Here is a 24988-nt window from a genome sequence, read left to right as displayed (position 1 = left end):
GGGAAATTTCTAGATCCCTTGGAATCTTTTAAAATGCAAAAGATTCTATAAAATCTTTTGAAATTACTTAATTTTTTTAAAATCCCTTCAATCATGTGAAGTACCTAATAATATCGCAAAAATCGCGTGAAATAAGAAAAAACATTTTGAAATCGTAATATCTTTCAAAATACAATTGAAGCTTCAAAATCTCGTACAATTTTCTAAATTCTTCGAAACCCTTTGAAATTTCATTTTATTTCATTTACTCCCTAAATTTATTTGGAAATCCGTTGGAATCCTTGAAATTTCTTAAATGTCATTTAAATCCTAGATAACTTTTAAAAATCCTGGTTAGTAATATCTTTCAAAATTTCTTCCAAACTGAGGAAATCTTTAAAATCATAAGAAATCCAGTAAGATGTTATGAAGCCGATAAAGCCCCTTGAAATCTTTGATAATTTCTGAAATTTCTTTATATCTTTGAAATCTCGTAAAATCTTGTAATTCCCTAGAAGCCCTTCGAAATTTCATTTAATTTATTCCCCAAATTTCTCTCAACATTTTTTTTAATCTCTTTAATATCATAGATATCCTAGATAACTTTTTAAAATTTCTTAATTTTTTTTTTAATCCTGTGAAAATTTGGAAATTACGTTACGTTCCTCGGAATCGTTTAAATTACCCTAAACTCTTCAACATCCTTTAAAAATCACTTTAAATAAAAAATCTTTGAACTTCGTGAAAACCCTAGCAATCCTTAAAATCCCCTGAAATCTTTGATATTTTCTGAAATTCCTTGAAAGCTTTTAAAATACCCTTAAAGCTTTGAAATTCTTTGAAATTCCTAGAAACCTTTTGAAATTTAATTTATTCCCCAATATTTTCTAGAAATCCACTGGAATCCTTTAAAATCTCTTAAATATAATAAACCTTAATTTTCTATTCTTTTGGAATTTTCTGAAATCCTACTTAATTCTTGGAAACCCTTTCAAAATTTGGAAATTTCATTAAATTTCTTGGAATCTTTTAAAATGTTAAAAACTCTGTAAAATCTTTGAAATTTATGAAATCCCGTAAAATCCAATAAAATCTGATAAAGCCATTTGAAATCCCTTGAAATCTTTGATATTTTCTGAAAACCGTTCAAAACCTTTGAAACTTTCTAAAACATTCAAAAACTTTCTTTGAACATTTCATTAAATTCCTTGGAATCATTAAAAGTATATACCAAAACTCTTTAAAATCTTTGAAATCTAAAAAAGTCCCGTAAAATCCTATGAAACCTGATCAAGCCCCTTGAAATCCCCTGAAATATTTGATATTGTTTTTAATTCCTTAAAATCTTTTAAAATACTAAAAAATTATATGGCCAGTCAAGTCTTGTCAAACAAAAAAAAAACATTATCTTCCATAGACAATAGTTTTTGCAGTTGCTTTTGTCCTTACTGCCGTTTTTCTTAAATGGTTGAATTTCCGATGACTTATATTTCCGGCAAAATATCCCCTAAATCTCTCATTTACAATTTTGAAGATAAGCAAATAATCTTAAAATAAAAGACAACATTAAAATTTCCCTAAATAATTATATTTTTTTATTCTGCCAAAATTCAGGGTCGTTTTTCACACCAAAAGGAACAATTTATAGGAGAGCTATTTTTTTCCGGAACCCTAGTATTTATTATCGATTAAAAAAATTGTATAATAATTATAGGTTTTTTTCGAGATATCTCAAGCTTTTTTCAGTTTCTAGGAATTTAATTAATATATTTAATTAATATATTCAATTTAAAAAGAGTTGATAAATTATATTACAAGATATTCTTAAATTTATTAACACTAACCATAAATTAAATAATTAAATAATTAAATAATAGAACGAAAATAATTACTCATTTCTTAAATTTGTCACTGAATTCCATAAATTTGAATAATAATTAAAACAAATTTTTACTATACCTTCATATACTGAAAATTAAGTGCATATTCAGGTATAATTAATTTGCGCATTATATTAAATTATTTTAAACAGCTTCAAATAAATTTTCAGTTAAAAAATTTAATCTGCAAAATAAAATTTGACCCAAAGAGATTAATCTTAAACTAAAATGATGAATAATTAACTAGCATACTTAAATTTCGAATCAAATAGATGAACTTTTAAACAAGAAGATTACTTTTTAAACGAAAAAGATTTATTTTCTATCAAAAAAAGACGATTCCTTTCAAACAAAATACACGAATTCTCAACTAAATAGTTCAATTTTCCACTAAAAAATATCATTTTTCAACTACATACTTCAATTTTCAACTGAAAATAATCAGTTTTCAATCAAAAATTGAATTCCTAAATTTTCAGTTATGAATTTTTAACTTAAATGAATTTTTAACGAAAACGATGAATTGTTACCTGAAATGATGAATAAGTAACTGGAATACTTGAAATTTAAACAGATAAAATTATGAATCTTCAACTAGAATAGTTGCATTTTCCATTAAAAAAGTAATTTTTCATCCAAACTGGTAAATTTTCAAATAAAATTACAAATCTTCAATTGGAATAGTTGAATTGTCAACCAAACAGATGAATTTTAAATCAAGAAGATTAATTTTTACCTTAAAAAATAAATTTTCAACTGAAATGATGAAATATTTAATTGGAATAGTTACATTATTATTTTCAAAAAATACTTTTCAACCAAATAAAAACATTTTTTTAAATTAAATTGGTAATATTCATTAATTTTTGGAGAATTTATCTGTCTTAGTTGAAAATTCATGAATTTATTCTTCTTTTTTGGTAGGAAAGTAATCTTTTTGGTTGGAAATTCATCTTTTTGTTTAAGAATTAAAGTATTCCAGCTAAATATTCACAATTTTAGTTGAAAATTATTCACCTTTTTGGTTAAAAATGCAATTACTTGTTTGAAAGTGAAAATCTTTTCTTAAAAATTCATCACTTTCGTTGAAAATTTGTTTGTTTTATTGCAGAAAAATTCTTCTTTTTTTTTAACTGAAAATTTATCTATTCCAATTGAAATTATAAATATCTTGTTATATGTTTTTTATTTCTTCAACAGAATCTTTGAATAGAATAATTACATTTTCAACAAAAAGATGAATTTCAACCAAGAAGATAAATTTTTACAAAAAAAAAAAATTGAACTAAAAAAGATCATTATTCAACTTCAACTAAAAACTGAATAGTCACAGATAAATTTTTAACTTAAACAATATAATCTTCAACTGAAATAGTTACATTTTCAATCGGAAACAAAATATTTTCAAACAAAAATTTTGTTATCAAAATAGTGAAAATTTTAACTGTGATAGCCAAATTTGTAGAAAAAAATTATTTTTTAGCCAAAGAAAAACCGAATTCCAAAATGAAGCAGTTCTTAACAAGAAATGTAGTAGATATTTCAACCAAGAAAGTTTTTTAATTTTTAATCAAAAACCGTCGAATTCAACAAAAAAACTGACTTTTCAACTAAGAAAGATTTTTCCGTAAAAAGGTGAATTTTCTATCACAAAGAAGAAATTTTTAAACATAAACTTGAATCTTAAACTAAAAACAATACTATTTCAACTGAAACTAAAAAAGTTCAATTTTCGGTTCAAAAAATTAATTTCAAACAAATAACACAACGAATTTTCAACAAAATAGTTAAATACAGTAATATAAAACTACTTTTGTAAATTAATCATTGTTATTTAATTTTATATTGCAATTTAAACCAAAATATTGAGTATGTTTCTGAAAAAATTCCCTGATATTTCTAGGGGTTTCTAGGTAGGGTAGACGCCCTGTAATTGCAAAAAACATGGTTGAAATAAAGGTTTTTTCTTAATTTGAATATTTTTTATGAAAGATAATGTCTTTATTTAATATGTCGGCAAAATGATAGAAAACAAATTAAAATCATGAAAAAACTTTTTAATTTTGTAACAATTCAGGGAAAATATTCACACCAAAAGGAAATATTTTTTAGGCGAGCCTTTTTCTAGAGGATAGAGGGATCAATTTTAAAAATTATTTTATATTTAATATAATAATCACAAATAATCACAACAAATATATGAATGATTCTTAGTATGTGAATTTGAAAAATTATAATTTAAAATTAAAAATGAAGGGAGGGTGACCTGGAATTGATTTAAATTGATAAATATAAAAGTCTTTATTAAAATTAGCGCAACTTAAACAGAATGTTAAGCTTATCCTAGTCACGTTAGAATCTTAAAATTATTTCACGTACACTTGGCCACACATACAATAAGAATTATAATTACATTGTGACTATGGAGACTATTTACAAAAACATACACATGACGCGAAAAGTACAAACAAAAAAAAGTAACATATAATAAATGGACAGCTTCTTGATTTATTTATCAGCCTAGAATGTTTTCTTGACTCTGAAAAGACTAGACAACACAATATTGCATAGATTAAAATCAAGGAAAAGAGAAAACTTTACAATTAACCGTAGATTTTCGCTTTTTCAATTCCACCTCACAATTCCTGGGGTTTCTTTTGTCCTTTGCGGAATGATTTTCTCAAATCCCTACTTGCATTGGTACTAGCATACGCGAATTTTGAGAGATAAAAAAACACTTTGGAAAATAGTTTCCCACTGCAATCATGAAAAAAATCATAAATTGGATCCACTTTTTTTTCATCTTTAAAGACAAAATAAGCATAAATAAATAAGTAAGTAAAGTCATACAATTTTCTTCAAAGAAATGAAGAGTGGATTTTTGATTATTACAAATACAAAATATTGTCAAAAGAATGTCGACCTTCGACTTCACCATTTAAAATTGTGCACTTTAACTTCTATTTCACAAATATTAAACTTTTACGATTAAAAAGCTCGTTTTCATTATCACTGTTAAAACAATGTTCGCAAGTTTAGTCATGGAAAGCAATCTATGATATTTTAAATGACAATTTCAGTTAGACTACAGGTAAAATTGATCTAGATTTTCTTCTTTTAATCCTTCCATGATAAGCTAGCGTTTTCGAGCCTGCCAAAAAAATCACTCAAAAGTAAATTTTGTTTTTTCTCAGATAAGGGACCGTACTTAAATTATGTAATTTTGGAAAATTCGCAAAAACTTTCTCCTGAAGATTATTATTTTAGTTCTAAATTTTATTATTTTATTGAAAATTTAACAATTTTCTTTAAAAATTCAACAATTTTGTTGAAAAGTCATACTTTTTAGTTCAAAATTCTGCCATTTTGATAAAAATTGAACTATTTCATAGAAAACTCACTTTTTGTTTAAATTTAATATTTTGGTGTTGAGAAGAGAACTGAATCTTTTCTGGATGAAAATTCAACTATTTTCGTGAACATTTTTTTTTTTTTTAATTAAAAACTCATCTGTTTTAAGACAAATTTCATCTTTTCTGGATAAAAATGTAACTATTTAGTTAAAAATTCATCCTTTTTAGTTGAAACTTCGTATTTTTGGATTGAAAATTCAAATTTTTTTTCGTAGAAATTTATTTCTTATTTAAAAATTCATACTTTGATCGCGAAAAGTCAAGTGAAATCTTTTAAGAGAAAATTCATCTATTTAGTTTCAAAAATGATCTTTTTAATTAAAAAATTTATCCGTTATAGAAGAAATTTCATTTTTTTATCCAAATGAAACTTTTTGGTTAAAAATGATACTTTTTAACTTGAGTATTCAACTGTGTTATTTAAAAATTTGTCTTGTTGGGTTGAAAATTCAACTCTTTTTTTTTCTTGTAGACAAATCAGCTGAAATCTTTTTTGGATGAAAACTTTTCTGAAACTTTTTTTATTGTTTTAAATTAAAACTTCATCTTTTTTAGTAGAAATATTGCATTTTTGGGGGGATAAAAATGTAACTGTTTTTATTAATATTCAACTATTTCCCGGAACATTTACTTTTGTTTAAAATTTGTATTTTTTTGTTGAAAAGTCAATTGAAACCTTTTTAGATGAAAATTACTCTTTTTTGAAAATTTGCCTTTCTGATTCAAAATGTTCATTTTGCTTGTAAAAAATGTAACGGTTTAGTTGAAAATTTAGCAATCTTGTTAAAAAGTCATACTTTTTAAATTAAAAATTCGAATATTAAGCAGAAAATTAACTTATTTTTTACAATTCTTATTTTGGTATTGTAAAGAAAACTGAAATTTTGTTTGTATGAAAATTAAACTATATTTTTTTTAATTCTTCTCTTTTAGAAGAAATTTCATCTGTTTCGAATAAAAATACAACTGTTTTGTTCAAAATTCAATAATTTTGTTGAAAAATCAGACTTTTTAGTTAAAAAAATCTACCGTTTTGTTAAAAATTTAACTATTTCGCAGAAAACTCACTTTTTGTTTAAATTTAAAATTTTTATGTTGAGAAAAGAACTGAAATCTTTTCTGTATGAAATTTCAACTATTTTTGTGAACCTTTGTTTTTTCTTTCAATTAAAAAATCATCTGTTTTAAGATAAATTTTATCTTTCTTGGATAAAAATGTAACTATTTGGTTGAAAATTAAACTATTTTTTTTTAAATTAATATTTTGATCTTGAAAAGTCAACTGGATTCTTTTTTAGATGCAAATTCAACTCTTGATGTTGAAATTTGGTTCTCTTTTAATAAAAATTCATCTGTTATAAGAGAAATTTAATCTTTTTTTGATAAAAATGCAACTATTTGATAGAGAATTCAACAAATTTATTAAGAAGTCATCCTTTTTGGTTAAAACTTCGTATTTTTTTTTATTAAAAATTAAATTTTTTTCGTAGAAATTTATTTCTTGTTTAAAAATGAAACTTTTTGATTCAAAACTATTCTTATTTGCTTGAGGATTCAACTATTTTGTTTGAAATATTTGGTTAAATTACTTTGTTAAGAAATCCTTTTTTTAAAGATTTATATTTTTAGTTGAAAATTCATCTCTTTTGTTGAAATTTTAACTATTAGTTGAAAAATAGTCTTTTTAATTGAAAATTCAACTACTTTTGTCAAAGTTAAACTACACTGTTACACATATATTTTTGTGATTGAAGATTTATGTCCAACAGCGGAAGCTGTTGGAAATTTATTTGTTTAATGAAAAAGCCTTCTTTTTGGTTCAAAATTAATTTTTTAACTGAAAATGTAACTGTTCAATTTTTTTCAAATTGATATTTGTTATTTGAAAATTCTCTTTTTTTTTGGTAAAAAAAAATAATTTCTTCTTTTGAAATTTCATTTTTATTAGTTAAAAATGCATCACTTTCGTGGTAAATCAATTTTTTTCTAAAAACTCATATTTTTTGTTTGAAAATTCAATATTTGTGGAGGAAAATCGTCTTTTGGCTTGATGATCCAAAAATTTAGATAAACTTTTATTCCTTTGTTGGGTGAAGAATCTTTATTTGTTGAAAATTCGACTATTATATTAAAAGTGTAATTAGTTTGTTAAAAATTCAAGGAATATATTAAAAAGCCATCTTTAATTGTGGGAAAGAAATTCGTTGTTTAAAATAAATTAGTAAATTTTAAATTGGTATCTGAAATATTTAGAGAATGCCTATAATCCATTACGTAATTTAAGTACGACTCCTAAAATCAAATCCATTTTCCATAAATGTATGCTTTCCTTTATCCTTTTTTTTGTGTGTGTAAAAATGACTCGTGACTTACTTTTAGTTTATAACAATCGACAACCCTACTTTAAAATAATTCCAGTCTCTTTGCGAACATAAAAAATAGATTTTTACATCTTAATTTGTTTATAATGTACATATCACGCTTTCGTTTCTCATCCTAAGCTCATTCATCAAAAATATGTTTTTGGTGTCCATTGCAGCTAAAGCAACTACACAATAATTAATAATATCGACAGTACTCTACAACGTGAATTTTCTCTCAAGTTTACAATATAAATACGTGCTATCGTAAATAGTTTCTTTATAGTACCGTTCCTTCACAGAAACCATTATTTTTCTATAAACTGCTTTTCCTTTTAAATATTTAGGCTTTTGAAAGAAAATATGTTTAGGAGAACCTCCTAGAGTGGATAATCGTTAATTAAAAATACTAATGTAGTTCAAATAATTAACAATTAAGATACTATACGTCTTTTTAAATTAAAATGAATTATTTTTCTTTTATTTGTGCTCGATTATCCACTGTGGGCCGGTTCCCCTCAAAAATGATTGTGATTGCTCGTTAAAACAATTATTAAATTTGTTTTAAATCTATCAATTCCTTAAGAAAAAAATGCAAATGCATGTTTAAATCTTCAAAATACATTAAAACGAAATGTACGACATAAAAAGAAGTTTAAAAAAATATTCAGGGTTGTAAAACAGCGATTTTTCAGTAATATCTATATAAAATGTGTGAGCTTCTCGCACCATTATTGACAGTCTTGTGAATTAAAAATTTTTAGACCACCAAATGCTCAAGGGGGCAAATTATTTACACAATACTGCGATTTTCAAATTGGACCGAACATTTTGGATCTCGGGTTTTGACTGGTGTTAATCGTAGGCCCTTGGCCAACATTTGAGCTTCAAGGTCGCGATCCTCGTCTTGATATCTGAAAAGAGAAGAAGAAATTTATTTTACGACTAAATTAACATTATTATTAAATTAAAGCAATCTGAGAATTATGTGAAAATGTAAACAGTTTACGGCAGCGGGAAGCTGTTTGAAGATTACGACAATTATCAGGCCAGGCTGCTCATTAATTCTTGGTATAATTATCGGGTTTTCTACGTTTAATTCTGACCCAAAAAATTTGTTTCTTTTCGTCGTAACCATACAAAAGGTTTGGTTTTTGAATACAATTTAACAGGATTGCTACAAAATTCCTAATTAGAAATTCCTTGACTTTCCTTGTTTTTCCCTGAACAATTTTTGTATAAAGTTCATGCAAAAAAATATTTGTTTCTAAATTACATTTTCAGTTAAGACAATTCATCTTCAACCAAGAAATAAAAAGTTACATTTTCAATTCAAAGAATGTTTTTTGTCTGAAAAAATCAAATATTTAACAAAGAACTTAAATTTTACACAAAAGAAATTAATATTTAAGTGACATGACGATTCTTCAACAACAAAAAATCATTTTTAACCAAATATTTCAATCTTCAAGCCAAATTTAAAACAAAATACATGAATTCTAAACTAAAACTTTAAATGATTTTTCAACAAAATAGTTCAATATTCAAGAAAAGAAATTAATTTTTAACCAAAAATATTAAGTTTTAATTAATGTGATTACATTTCTACCAATGAAGACGAATTTTTAACAAAAAAGTTGAATTTTCAACCAAAAAGGACTACTAATAAAACCAAAAAAGGTATTTTCAACAAAAAACCTAATTTTCAAACCAAAAAGATTTTTCTCTTAATAAAGAAAAAAAATTTCATTTAAAATGTTGAATTTTCAAACAAAAAACTCGAATATCCTGGAAAACAAATAAGTTTTCTATCCGAAAATATACATTTTTAACAAAGTCAGTTGAATTTTTAACCCACGAATATGAATTTTCTAGCAGAATAATTAAATTTTTGATTAAAGATTTGAATTTTTTGAAAAATTGTATTGCATTGAGTTTTTAACCAAATAAATAGATTTTCAACTAGAAATGCTAATTTTTCAAGCAGAAATGGAATAGTTATATTTTCAGTTACAAAATTAATTTTCAACTAAAAAGACGAATTTTAAACAAAGCAGTTAAATATTCAACCAAAAAAATAAACTTTTAACAAAAATAGAGTAGTTAATTTTCAGTAAAAAATACATTTTTAACCAAACAGAAATTAAAAAAAAAAAGGAATTTGTAACAAAATAGTTAAATTTTTTACCATAAAAATGAAGTTTCAACTAATGAAATTACTTTTCTGCCAAAAAAGTATAATTTTCACCTAAAATCAGATAGATTCAAGTTCTGTCAAAAAAGATTAATTTTCCACAAAAAATTAAATAATTAAATTTACTGTTAAAGAAATAAATGTTTAACTGAAATGATTAATCTTCAACAAACAAAATTAAATTTTTACCAAATAGTTGAATTTTCAAAACAAAATATTAATTTTCTAGAAAAAAGAAAAATTCAACTAAAAAAGATGAATTTTCTACGAAAAATAGAATACTTAAAATTTGAGTTAGAAAATTAAATTTCGAACAAAAAACATATTTTGAAGAAAAAAAATTAAATTTTCATCCAAAGATCTACCAAAAAAAGATTCTATCAAAAAAGACAAATTTTCAACCAAACAGATGAATTTTTAGTCAAGAAGATTACATTTCTATTCAAAAAGATAAATTTTCGACAAAACAGAATACTTAAATTTTCAGTTAAATTAATCAATTTTTGACTGAAAATTATCAATCTTCAACAACAAAAAATTAATTTTCAATCGAAAGTTAAATTTTCTCCCAAAAATATTAATTTATAACAAAATAATGAATTTTTAATTAAACAAATAAATTAGTCATAAAAAATATTAATATTCTACCACAAAAGATGAATTTTCAACAAAATACATAAATTTATAATTAAATAATTGAATTTTCAAATAAGAAAGATAAATTTTTAACCAAATAAAAGAATTTTCAAACAAATAGTTAGATTTTGAAAACAAAAAAGGCTGTTCAACTAACATGATGAATCATCAACCAAAAAAGTATATTTTAAACAAACCAGTTTCACTTTCAACAATAAAAACGAATTGTTAACAAAATAGTTGAATCCTCAACTTCTTGAATTTTGAAATTTGAATTTTCAACAAAAGAGTTGTGCTTTTTAAGCAAAAACTATGCATTTTCTACCAAAAAAGATGAATTTTCAACCGAAAAATACGAATTTTCAATACAACTATTACACTTTTCAACAAAAAAGAATTACTTTTAAACAAAATTGTTGTATTTTTAAGCAAAATAATCACTTTTACTTGAATTTCAGTTTTTCAAATATTCCCTGATATGACTTTCTGGAATTCCCTAACCTGTAGCAAACCTTTTTTATTAGTGACTTTGCTAGCAGCATGCAAAAAAAAAATCATTAAAAAATCGACATTCTCGTGCATGTCTAAATTTATTTCGTATAAATTCCAATTTTTTTTATCTGCATTTTTAAAAGGGATTCCTAGATACAATTTGCCCTGGCATATTTTATTTATATTTCAAGAAGCACAGGCTTACCAGTGACACCTCAAATGCACAACCAGAGGTGCAAAAGAAAGCGAAGCTGTGCGCATCCCTATTAACCCTCTGCCCAATTTTTTTTTCTATGATGTGGATTTGTGCAAAGAGATAATGTCTATGTTTCGATTGATGGTGGATCAATGTCTGAAGGTCGTAAATTAAAGAAAAGAATGTATCTATTCCCTAGTGATAGTGAAAATTACTATTATTTCAACTTTAAAAGCAGTTTAAAAATTTAGAAAACTGGCATAAATACAATTTTATTTTGCTTTCCAGCTGTTTCTTTTTTTTTCGATTTCTTTGTTTTCAAGTTCAAGAATCAATAAACTGTTTTGTAAAATTTTTTAGCAGAGAAATGTCACTTTCAACCTTAAGTTGTGTTTCAAGTGACTGAGACCAACCCAATTAAAAAGATATTTTTTCCATCAGATAGAAATCGTTAAAAGTGTTAGTTTTTTGAAAATAAATTAATATTTAGAATCTAAAAAATTAGTAGTTTGCTATTGCATAATATTCAATTATAAATGTTTCTTAAAATTATTGATAAAAGAGAAGATTTACATTGTAAATTATTTTTTAATATTGGGAAATAATTCTGTTATTATCAATTTGCAGATTTTGCTACACCAGTATAATTTGTAAATTTTTGCAAATTTTAAAAGAGATAAGAAAAATTATGACAGATTCGAGAATAATTAAATTTTGTTTCGAGATTTCTGGAACATTTTAAATTGTTTTATTTAGAAAGATTAATTTTAAGTTTTGAAGATTTAAAAATTTGTCGAAAAAAAACAGGAAATTCTAGATTCCTTGAAAAATTTCAAATGATTTTTTTGTTTTCAAAAATTAACTTTAAGAGAAAATTTACAAACATTTCAAAACATTTCAAACGTTTTTCTAATTTTTCGAAACAGAATGTAGAAGATTTTAAAGTAACATTTTTATATTTATTGATTAATTCAACCAAATTTTAAACAAAATATAGATTTTTGAAAATTTAGTAAATAAATGTAGAAACTTTGTAAATATTTTTGAAAGATTTCAAGAGAATACAAAATGTTCTCAGTATATTTTAAATGAATTTTAAGAGGCAATTGAAAAAGATTTCAAACCAAAATTTTTCAAGATTCTAAAATTGTAGAGTAAATTCAACTAAGTTTAAGAGATATTCGGCAGTTGTAAAAAGATTAAAAAATAACTTAAAACTTGAGAAAATCGAAACAAAATTAACAAAATGTGGACTTTTGAAGAATTAAAAAAAAGCTTTTTAGACATTTTGAAAGCAAATGAAAAAAATTCTTTATATTTTACGGAAAATTTCTAATAATTTTAATTTTGAAAAATTTATTTTAAAAGAATATTGAAAATTTTTTTTAAATATTTCAAACGATTTTCATATATTTCGAAACAGAATTTAAAAGATTTTAAGTAAAATTTTCAATTTTTTCGAAATAATTTGAATAAGTTAAAGAGATCTTTAGAAAAGTTTTTCAGAAGTTTAAAAATAATGATAATCTTGAGAAGAATGAATAGAATTTGAAAAAAAATGTAGATTTTTGAAAATTTTGTAACAAAATTTACAAATTTTTAAAGAATTTTGAAACGTTTCAAGAGAATAACGAATGTTCTGAAGAGTTATGGAAAAATTTCCAATGATTTTATTTTTTTTAATGAATTTCCATCGAAAATTTAAAAAAATTCAAAATATCTTACTTAAATCGTTTTCTAAAATTTTAAAAAAGAATATAAAAGATTTCAAAGAAAAATGTTACAATTTTGCAAGATTCGAAAATCTTAAGAAAAATTTGACGAAGCTTAAGAAATATTTAGACGTTTTGAAACTATTAAAAAACAGTTTCAAACAGGTGAAGATTTTGAAAATTTGTTTAAAATGTAGATTTGGAAAATGAGTTTTAAGATTTCTAAGAAAATTTAAAAAGATTTTCAGGTCATTTTTAACAATTTTACAAAATTCTTGAAGTTTTAGGAAAAATTAGAATTTTTTTAAAAAACATTTATAAGGCCTAATAATTTTTAAAATATTCAAAAAGGAATTTTCTTAAGATTCATGGGAAAAGTTTGTATGGTTTTTTATTAAAAAAATAATAATTTTATGAGAAAATTCAAAACATTTCAAAACATTTCACATGATTTCCTAAAATTTCGAAAAAGAGCACAGAAGCTTTTAAAGCAAATGTTTCAATTTTGCAAGATAAAACTTTTTAATTGCATTAATTCAAGAGATATTCAGAAGATTGGAAAATATTAAACAATAAATTTAAAATTGAAAAGATTGAATAGAATTTTTAACACAATGTACATTTTTTAAGATTTGGTAGAAAAATGTATAACCTTTTTAAAAACTTTGAAAACTTTCAAGAGAATAAAAAATGTTCTGAAGATTCTTGGGAAAATTTCCAATGACTTTTTTTATGAATTCTAAGAGAAAATTGAAAAAATTTTAAAAATATTTTAAATCAATTTATAAAACTTTGAAAAGGGATATCAAATATTTCAAAATAAAGTTTTACAATTTTGCAGAGTTTTAATTTTAAGAAAAATGAATAAGTTTAAGAAATATTTAGAAGGTTTAAAACTATTAAAAAATAATTTAAAACTGGTAAATATTTTTAAAAATTTAATGTAGATTTCGAAAAAAAAAGTTTTTAGATTCTTGGGAAAATGTAACATTATTTTTCATTTTTCTAAATTAGTTTAAAGAGAATATTTAAAACGATTTTTAAACATTTAAAAAAATTTCCAAAAATATCGAAAAAAATCTTAAATTTTGTAAGGCAATTTTTTTTTGCAGAATTTTTCAAGTTTTATGAAACATTCGAATCATTTGACAAAATATTTATAAGATTTAATAGTTCTGAAAAGATTTAAAAAGACATTTTTCTTAGATTCATGGGATTTTTCATGTAAAAAAATTAATTTTAGTAAAAGATTGAAAAATATTTCAAAACATTTCAAATGATTTCCAAACATTTCGAAAAAAAGTGCAGAAGTTTTTAAAGCAAATGTTTCGATTTGGCAAGATTAAAAACTTTTTCTTAAATCGAGTAAATTCAAAAGATATTTGGAAGATTTGAAAAGATTAAAAAATAATGTTAAGCTTGAAAATACAAAAACATTTAAGGGCAAGTAAAATTTTTAATTTGGAAAAATTACCGAAAATTTATAAAATATTTTTTAATTTCTTCTAAACTTCTAAAAGTCACAAATATTTTTGAATTTTCTCAGGAATTTTAGGAAAATTATATACATATAAGTTTAAAAATAAGCTAATAATACTTATTTCCTTGTTCTTAGCCCATAGAATTTAATTTTAGTTAACTATAATAATAAAAAAATTACGATTATCCTAATAATATATTTATTAAGAAATATTTCTCTTTAAAATTTTGTTTTAACAAGTAGCTTTATATAAACATTCATTTCAATAATACCTATTTAGAAAAATAGAATTACAAACGTATAAAGTTCGAAATGAAAATTCCAAACTAAACATTTAGACACGTTTCGTGTAAAAAAATATATCTCTCTTATAAAAAAAAAGAACAAAGATAAATCCCGTAAAATGGAATAATACACTTATAATTATTCGTTGCTGATAAATGACTTTGCCATTATAATTAGAAACATAAATCGACACGCACAACGTGTATAAAAGCTTTTAATATCCTCAACATCGAATTGATAAATCCAATGCATCTACTTTAGTTCACTAATTCGACCGTGCAATTTTTACAAAAACAAAAAACCAGGTCCCCAATACAAATCCTCATCGAAATACACCTCAATTTTTGTCTACAAAAGCAAACAAGGTTGCAAGAATATACCTTCAACGTCTCGAAAAACATATTAAAAAAATATTTCCACAGAAATGTTTCAGTAAAATTATAGAACCACATTTTTATGAAAAATATGTTACTATTAAACTAGAAAATATTAGACCCGGAACTAAAACTTCCGTAGTACGCATGCACAAAAAGCAAAAAAAAATGTCATTGTATCTTCTAATCTAGGTAGATCTAATCCAAGTTTCGAGTCTGCTTATTGCAGATTTATCAGTGTTAATCCCTGATATATATATATTTTTTTCTAAAGTGAAATAAATTTTGTCATGCAGATGCAACGAGAGTGCGAATGGCTTTGGAAAGAGAAGTGTTAATGCTTAAGCAAAAACAGTAGCGGCTCGTTAAAAATAGGCAATGAAAAATTCGGTTAGATGAAAGGAGAGAACATATGCGACTAGGATTGCCAGTATGATGTAGGTGTAGGGAGAAAAGGAACTGGGATTATTGGAAGGAGAGTTGGAAAATCTGGTGGGTAGATTGAGTGTTGGGCACGAGGGTCTACGCCACCTTTGTCGCTCCTCTTCCAGGAGAGCAATCAGCGAATCTCGCTTTGAGACTATTTCTAACATCTCCGTTAGAATTTCCCCTTCTTTCTTCACGTCGGCACTCGTTTTCTTTTTATCTGCAACAAAAATATTCAAAAATATTGCATGTAGATCTATTTAATTTCAAACGGATTCGAAATTAGATTAAATTTTTTTTAAGATAGAGGGTTGCTACAAAATACCAATTTCGAAATTCCTTGACATTTCCTTGATCCATTTTTCCTGACCGTTTAAAATTTTTATTTTAAGTCTAAAAAAAACAAGCTTGAATTTAAGAGAACAATAAAGGTTAATACAAAAAAATGGAATAAATGATTTGTAGATAAAGCAATTAATATATAAATGTTCATTATTTAACAAAAAAGTTAAATTTTCAACAAAGAAGTGATTTTTAAAACTAAATTGATGATTTCTTAACAAAAAGTTTAATATTTGATATTTCCGTCAAATATTTTAATTTTACAATAAAAAACAATGCAATTAAATAAAAAGTACGAAGTTTCAAGAAATTAGTTGTATCCTCAAACAAGAAAGATTTTCCAGTCAATAAAGAAAAAAAAACTCATCCAAAACGTTGAATTTGTGAGCCAAAACAGAATTTTCAGCAACCCCGTTGAACTTTCAACCCAAAATATGAGTTTTTAACAGAAAAGTCCCATTTTGAACCCAATAATATGAACTTTCTATCAAAATAATCGAATTTCCGACAAAAAAAAAACACACACACACAAATTTCTTTTCAAAAGAAAGGAATTTTGAACTAAAGTGATCAATTAGAAACGTAAAATTCAAAAGTTGATATTTCTAACAAAAGATATTTAAATTTTCAATAAAAAATATTACAATTAAATAAAAAATATGAATTTTCAGTGAATTAGTTGTACTTACAACTAAAACAGACTAATTTTTATACCAAATAGAGGATTTTACAACAAAACAGTGGAATAATCAAACAAGAAAGACTTTTTAGTCAATGAAGAAAGGAAATCTCATTTAAAATGTTGAACTTGCAAATCAAAAACCGAATGTTCTGCAAAATAGTAAAATTATTAACCCAAAAATATGCAATTTCTACCAAAATAATTGTATTTCCAATTTAAAAAAGCAATTTTGCAACCAAACAATTTTTTTAATTAAAAAAGATAAATTTTCCAAGAAAAAAAAAGAAATTTTCAGTCAAACAAATTCGTTTTTAACCAAAGAAATGAAGTTTTAACTAAGGAGATGAATTTAACTAAAATTGTAGTAGTTGAATTTTTAGCTGGAAAAAGAAATTTCATCGAAAAATAGTCAAATTTTCTATCAAAGAAATTAATTTTTAACAAAAAATATAATAGTTCAATTTTCAGTAAAAAAAATTAAATTTCAACCAAATGAAATAAATTTTTAACGAAATATAAAATTTTTCAACCAAACATGAATTTGTAACAAAGAAAATTATACTACTATAAAAAGATCCATTTTTCAGAAGAAAAAAAATTAAATAGTTTAATTTTCATTTAAAAAATTAATTTTTAATTAATAGAATAAAACGATCAAATATAAATTTTGAACTTAAAATATAATAGATAAGTTTGCATTAAAAAAAATGCAACGAAAGAAATAGATTTTCAACCAAATATTTTAATTTAAAGAATTCTAAAAAAAAAAAATAATAATTTTCAACAAAGGAGAATAATATTCTACTACAAAATACAAGATTTGAATATAATACAATAATTTTCAAGCAAATATGGAATAGCTCAATTTTGTATAAAAAAATTTATTTAAAAAAATCAACAATATTTACATTTTTAACGAAAAAAGGAGGTTCAACTAAAATCATGAATCATCAACCAAAGAAATAAATTTTTAACTAAAATGATGAATCTTCAAACAAAAGAATTAATTTTTAACCCAAAAGATGAATCATTTACGAAAAAGAATAGTTAAATTTTAATTTAGAAAAATATATTTACAAAAAAAAAAAAATAAATAAATTTTTAACCCAAGAATTAAATAATTAAAATTTTAGTACAGAAATTAATATAAAAAGTTAAATTTCAGTTATAAAAAGTAATTTTCAATAAACAAAACAACCAAAATTCCACCAAAGAACTGAATCTTCAAATAAACGAAAAATAATTGTAACCAAATAAAAATTTTCTACAAAATAGGTCAGTTTTCAACTAAGAAAGATAAATTTTCTATCAAAAACAGATATGTTAAATTTTCAGTTAGAAAAATAAATTTTCAGCCAAAAAAAAATAATTTTTATTCTCAAATAGAATAGTTTAAAGTTGAGTATAAAGATTAATTTTCGACCCAACAGATGCATTTTTAGGCAAGAAGATTAAATTTATAGAAAAAAGATCAATTAAAAAAAATAGAAACTAAATTTTTAGTTTAAAAAATGAAGTTTCAATAAAAAAATTTTCAACTGAAAAAGTTACATTTTTAGTCAAACGTGGAATATTTAAATTGTAAATTAAGAAAAAAAAAATTTTTTTAAATAATTATATTTTGGACAAAAAAGGTTTTTCTAATAAAACGACGAATAATAAAAAAAATCAATTTTGAATCAAATAGATGGATTTTCAAAACAAAAAAAAAAATTAATATAATAAAATTAACTTCAACTTCAGTTTCTTGAAAATTCCCTGACTTTTCCAGGTTTCCCCCCAAAATTCCCTGAATTTCCCTGGTCAGTTTTAAATAGGACTGACGAATTTTAGATAACATATTTTTTAAATACTGCACAAAATTTGAATAATTTTAGTACATTTAAGAACGTGTTTGAATGCTTAATTAATGAGAAAAAAATGTGAAAAAAAGTACTGAAAACCTAATTTACTCCATAGTTTTCTCATGAACTGCTCTAAAAAATTAGACTAATGTTTACTTCCGACGCTGGTCCAATCAGAATGCCTCATATCTTCGCAAAAATTTAAAAAAGTATACTTTCTAAATATGAAAAAAAAATCAAACTTGTTTTTAAAAAAATTTGTTTAAAAAAGCACATTCAATCTTTAGTCCTTTTCTAATTTAATTATAAAAAATATATATTTGAAAATATGCAACATCCCCATTTCCAGACTTTCTGGAATTTCCTAATTCGTAGCAATCCTCAGATAGTAAACAAAGATAAATAAAAATATAAAGTAATAATAAAATTTTAAAAAAATTACTCTTACCATCATCAGCTAGTCTTTCACGAAGTTCTTGCTGCAATCTTTCATGTCTGTCTTCAAGTTGAACCTCCTGTGCTCTCACCAAAAGTTCTTTCTCGTACCTTCGAAGTTCAGTGCGTTCTCGCATCAAATCGAACCATTCACGTAAGAGATCAGCTTCTTCCCGATCAGAACATACTAAAGAAAAAAGAAATTTAAATTTTGTTTAAAAAAGGCATTTAAAATATATGAAAGTTCGACATTTTTTTTAAGGGTAGGATTTTTACCTCCTTCGCCTCTCAAGGCTTTCTCGACACTGACTCCTCTGCTTTCCAGTTCTCTCTGTTTCACTTCTGTTTCTTCCAATTTTCTTTGGATTTCTTGTGCCATTCGTAATCTGAAAGTCAGGGGATTGGGTAAATTTAGAAATTTAAAGAGTTTAATGAAAAAGCAAAACTAATTTTTTTATGTCTTCATTTGAACTTTCATGTCTTCATTTGGATATTCAAAGATGAAAATTTTAATCTTGCAACATTTTTAAATAGAATTTTTTATAAATGGAATAAAGTAATTTTAAATTTAATTTGTAAGTTTGTTATTTCTTATTCCCAGGTATATAAATGAATTTATGACACATTCATAAGACTTTAAAATAATTAAATTTAAATTCAAAAGAATTTAAATGAATTGCAAAACAATTTCTAATCCAAAAAATTCCATTTATTATAGTTAAATTGAAGTGAATTTTGAGAAATTTAAGGAAAATGAGAAGATTTTGATTATATTCATAAAAACTCATGATGAATTAAAAATAATTTTAAAAATATAACCAAATAGTTTGAACTCAGTAAGTTTGAAATTAATTCAAAAACATGTAAGGGAATTGAAAAGAATGCAATGGAATGTCTAAAAATTACAGATAGGTTTAAAAGGATTTAGGATGAATTTAATAAAAACTATAATAAGCCACTGAATTTATCAGAATTAAATGAATTTAGAACAATTAAAGCGAATTAAAAAAAAAATGAAGAGAATTCCAAAAAATGTTTTCAAATCTCTAAAATCCTCCTTCAAAATATTATAAAATCGCGAGAAATGTAATGAAATCTTGTCTTTCTTGAAAATTATGTTTAAAAATACCATAAAATATTGCATACTTTAAAATTTCTTCAAATTATTAAAAATAATTTAAAATTCCGTGAAATAATGTTAAATTCCTTAAAATTTATAAAATACTTTGTATTCTTTTACAATCACATGCAAATTTTTAAAGCTTTATGAAAATGCATTCGAATCTTTTAAAATACCATGAAATATTTGAAATCCTTTTAGGCCACTGAAATCAATTAAAAAGTTACTTGGAACCTTTTTAAATATTCTAAAATTTTTGAAATCCTTTGAAATATTTTAAAATCTCTTAAAATTGTTAAAAATCTTGAAAAGTAATTGAAATCTATTAAAAATACCATTAAGATCTTTCAAATCCTGGATAATCTTTTGAAATTTGGAATATCTCTGGAAAATTCCTTTAAATTTTTAAAAATAACCTAAAATCTTTAAAAAAATTTAAACCCATCAGATTATTGAAAGAAATCCCTTAAAAATTTAAAAAATACCCTAAAATATTTCAAATTCTTCAGCATCTTTTGAAGTCCCTCGAAATTTTTTAAATCACTTTGAAATTAAAAAACAAAACAATAATTAGAAATACCATAAAATCTTTGAAATCACATGAAACTATTTAAATCTATTGAAAATATCCTAATATATTTAAAATCCTGTAAAATACTTTGAAATCCATTGGAATTTGTTAAAACCCTTGCAAATCTTTGTAATTATTTAAATATGCTAAAAAAAATTTAATTCTCTTAAATCCCTTTAAATTATTGAAATAAATTGAAAATCCTTGCGAATATTGTAAAATATAATAAAATCTTTGGAAAGATCTTCAACTATTTGGAAATCTTTGAAATCCTTCCAAATCCCTGAATTCTTGTGAATACATTATTTGCAATCCATTGAAGAAAATGCTTTAAAATATCCTGAGAGCTTTCAAAAACTCTTAAAATCATTGAAATTCTCGAAAATCCTTTAAAATCCCATAGAATCTTTTAAAATCTTCTTGGTGAAGTAAAATTGTTTCATTTCTACCGAATTGCTAGGAAATTGTTTAGAAACACATAAAAATTTTGTTTAATTCCTCAGAATCTTTTAAAAATTCCTAAAATTTGGCATATCCTTTGAAACAGATTTGAAATGTTTTGAAATTCTTTGAAAGTTTTCAAAGCTCTTAAAAATCCATTAAATTGTTTTAAAGTACCCTAAAATATTTCAGATCCTTTAAAATCCCATTAAGTTACTAAAATCAATTAAAAATTCTATTAAAAATACACTAAAATATTTCAAATCCTGTAAAATATCTCGCAAAACCCTGACATTTTTTAAAGTTCTTGAAAATTCCTTGGAATATATAAAAAATTTTGAAAACCTATGAAATTCTCAATTACTGTGAATCTGAAATTTCCTGAAATACTGTAAAATTAATTAAAATACCTTGAGTGCTTTAAAAATCTTTAAAAATCATTGAAATCTTATAAAGCCCTTACAATTTTTTTAATATTTAAAAATCTTATAGGCCTTTGGAGATTTTTTAATCGCTTGAAAATGTCTTGGAATCTCTTTAAATACCCTAAAACATTTCAAATCCTTTCTAATCTTTTGAAATTGCTTCGAATTTTTCAAAACACCTCAAAATCCTTTAGTCACTTCAAAGGATTGAAATTTATTAAAAATAAACGAATATATCTCAAATACTGAAAAATATTTGTAAATATCTTGAAATTTTTGAAAATCCCTTCAAATTCTTGAAATCTATTAACAATTTTTCGGAATCTTTTAAAATACCGGAAAATATTTTAAATCCTTTGAAATCTTCTGAAATCCCTTGGAAGATTTTCAAATCTGTTTAAAAGTTTAGAAATCTTTGAAAATACCCTAAAATCTGGAAGTAAAATAAAAAGAATATTTATCATTTCTCATTTCATAGATTTAAAGACTCACCGTTTTAATTGTGCCTGTCTTGCTATCCGTTTCGCAGTTCTTACTTTGCGAGGAATACTGTTGCAAGATCCATCAGCTCCTATAGTTTTGTTGGCTTGTGAGGTTGAGAGAGCAGTTGTTTTAGAATCTTCGTCTGATATACTCTCATCTGCAAATAAAATATATTTTTTAAATTTATTTAAATCTTCACAAAAAAGGGATTTGCTTAAAAATTGACGTTTACTCCTTTAAAAAAAATTTTGTTCACGAGAACTCAAATGAATTGTTGAGAACTGACTGTTTTCATTTTTTTCCATTTACCTAGAATTTTGTAAATTGAAATTTCCAAATCAGGAATTTTTACTCTAAAAATTTATTTCTAAAAGAGAAAATTCCTCTTAAAAATAAACCCTTAACCTTACTAAATATTTCTTTATTCATTAATAATAAAGGTAACGAGTTTTCTGCAGCATCAATTTAGTAAAATCAAAATTTTACAGTAATTTTATTTCATAATATATTTTATTTCTGAACGTTTCTAAACATTATTAATAAAAGAAAACACTTAAGTGTCAAAAAAGAATCTGGAAGACTTAAAGACAATTTTTTAATTTTTGCATGCTTTAAAAACATTTAAGAAACTTTAAACCATTTCAAGAAATATTTTGCAGTTTTAAAAGCTTTGAAAATATTTTTAAATCATTAAAAATTTGAAGCGTAAAGGATTTTTAAACTAAAAAAAAATTCAGATTGCAGGACAAATTTTTATTAATTTCTTATCTTCAAAAATTAATTTTTAAAAATATTTAAAAGATATGAACAAATTTGAAATGGCTTCCTCAAATTTCAGAAAGGAATATGGAATATTTTAAAGTACAATTTTTTTGCTGTGCATATTAAACTTTTTTCTAAATCAAATATTTTTAAGTGTTATTTAAAAGTTTTTAAAATATACAATTAAAAATTTTATTTCAAAAAGATTTCAACGGGTTTAAAATTAAATAAAAGGATTCTGAACCAAAAAATTTAGAAACTTTTCAGGAATTATGAAAGTTTTCGAAAAAATAAATAAGTTTTAACATTACTGGGGAAATTGTAGATGCTTTTTTTATTTACCAAAGTTTATTTGAAGATAATATTTGAAAAGATGTTGAAAAAAAATTTGGACAGTTTTTAGGCAATTCTTTTATTTTTGCAGAATTTTTTAAAGTTACGGGAAAAATTTGAATAATTTCAACAGATATTTTGATGTTTGTAACAAATTTCAAAAATAATTTAAAATTGAAAGTGATTTAAAAAAAATGAAGTCAAAATGTAGATTTTTGATGATTTTGAAATAAAATTTCGAAGTTTTTTTAAAAGGTTTCAAGATTTTAATTAAAATTGCAACTGTTTGGATACAAATTTAATTTTTTTTTGGTCGAGGATTCAACTATATTGTTGAAAATTTGTTTTATTTATGAATGCAACTGTGTTTGGTAATAAGTCATTTCAGTTAAAGATAAGATTTTTTTGTAGAAAATTAATATTCTTGGTAGAAAATTCCACTTATTTGGTTGAAAATGAACTTTCTTATTGTAAATTCATATTTTCTAGTTCCAAAATTAAATTATATTGTAGAAAAACCGTTGTTTTTTTTCACAAAATATTCAACTATTTTGTAGACTTCGACATTATTTCGAAATGTAAGAACTAAAATGATCATTTTACCTGAGATATGCGTTGTCGATATTGCGTAATTCAAAGGTGGAGGAGGAACAGGTGGCGGAATTTCAGTGAAGAAACTCCCGACTAGCATTCCTTCGGTAACACTTTTTGGCCTTAATTCATACTTTGGTGAGATACTTTTATCCAACTGAAAAAAAAGAAAGAACTAATTACTCTTCTACATTCTAATATTCCATCCAAGATAAATAATTATATTCACACAAAAAAACTAGTAATATTCAATAAAATTTAATAATATAAAAGCAGCCTTATCGTAAAAACTGAAAATATTACCTAGTAAACAAATAAAAATGTTACGAAATACAAAAATAAATCAATAGATTAATACTCAGAAGAAAAATTTTAAGATCATTAACAAAAAATATCGATCAAGCAAGCAAACAAAAATTTTAATGCAACTAATAATTGCAAAATTCTTTAATTACAACACACAGTAAATAAAAGTAAAAGCATAAAATAAAATAAATTGGAATTTAAGAACAATATCGTTGAAATTAAATTACTGCGGAAATGATCTAAATGCTTCTTATTTGAGCTTTTGCTAAAATATCTTACTTTTTATAATATTAATAGAAAAAAATTTTTCTCGTGATACCACAAAAAGTAATAAAATTCTGCAAAATGTCAATTTTATATTTTTTTGATTGAAAAATTAATTTTAAGAAAAAAATTAAAATTTAAAGACTTCGAAGCTTTTTAAGATTTTTGAAAGGTTTCAAGAAAATAAACAACTTTTCTTAAAATTCCTGGGAAAATATAAAATGATTTTTTATTTTGAAAGATTAAAATAGGTTTGAAAATTCATCTCTTTTTGATTAAAAATTCAATTTTTTAAGTTGAAATATAAGCAATTGCATTTTTTATTTAAAATACATATTTGTTGACTAAAAATATAAATATTTGGTTAAAAATTTCTCTTTTTTGCCAGAAAATTGATCTGTTTTGCTTGAGGATTTAACAATTATGTAGAAAATTCGCCCCTTTTGGTAAAAATTGATTTTTTGTTTGTTCAAAATTCAACTGTTTGGTTGAAAATGCTTCTGTTTTGCTTGAGGATTCAACTATGTCCTTAAAAATTCGTCTTTTTTATGAATTCTACTCTTTTTGATTCAAAATAAAAATCTTTTCTGGTTAAAAATTAAAATTATAGGATGAACATTAGATTTTTTGAAGAAAAGCTTTTTTTGTTGAAATTTATATTTGAAGTATCTGAAATCTTCATAAATATTTTGGAATTTTCTCAATAATCTTCGGAAGATCATATTCATATAACCTTTGAAACAAATAAACAAATAATAACTTTAAAATATACCAGTTTTTAATTTTTTTGGGCTCATATTAAAGCTTAGTCTCCATAGTATTATTTATAAATTGTTAAAATATTTTTTGAATTTTTCCCTAGATTCTGCGCTAGGATAAAACTTGATGCAAAATGTCAAAAAAAATTTAAATGTTTAAATATTTACAATTTTTTAAAGGATTATTTATCATAATTTAATGCA

The 24988-nt window shown here is 23.5% G+C and overlaps 1 protein-coding gene across 5 annotated transcripts in view; it reads right to left on the bottom strand.

Moving 5' to 3' along the window:
- Positions 1 to 7363: 7363 nt before the first annotated feature.
- The window catches only part of LOC117175814 (F-actin-monooxygenase Mical), a 153714-nt gene continuing 136089 nt past the window's right edge, over positions 7364 to 24988 (bottom strand). For all 5 annotated transcript variants that reach the window (XM_033365566.1, XM_033365569.1, XM_033365568.1 and 2 more), the window contains 6 exons: positions 23469 to 23613; positions 21780 to 21927; positions 19007 to 19116; positions 18744 to 18917; positions 15533 to 15647; positions 7364 to 8546 (listed from right to left, as the gene is read on the bottom strand). In XM_033365566.1, coding sequence (XP_033221457.1) covers positions 8426 to 8546; positions 15533 to 15647; positions 18744 to 18917; positions 19007 to 19116; positions 21780 to 21927; positions 23469 to 23613 — 813 coding nt within the window. In that variant the 3' untranslated portion in view covers positions 7364 to 8425. The remainder of the gene's footprint in view (positions 8547 to 15532; positions 15648 to 18743; positions 18918 to 19006; positions 19117 to 21779; positions 21928 to 23468; positions 23614 to 24988) is intronic.

Source organism: Belonocnema kinseyi, chromosome 7 (genome assembly GCF_010883055.1).
Source record: "Belonocnema kinseyi isolate 2016_QV_RU_SX_M_011 chromosome 7, B_treatae_v1, whole genome shotgun sequence".
NCBI classification, from domain to species: domain Eukaryota; kingdom Metazoa; phylum Arthropoda; class Insecta; order Hymenoptera; family Cynipidae; genus Belonocnema; species Belonocnema kinseyi.
The sequence above is the reverse complement of the archived record's forward strand: the minus strand, read 5'-3'. Positions and strand labels throughout refer to the sequence as shown.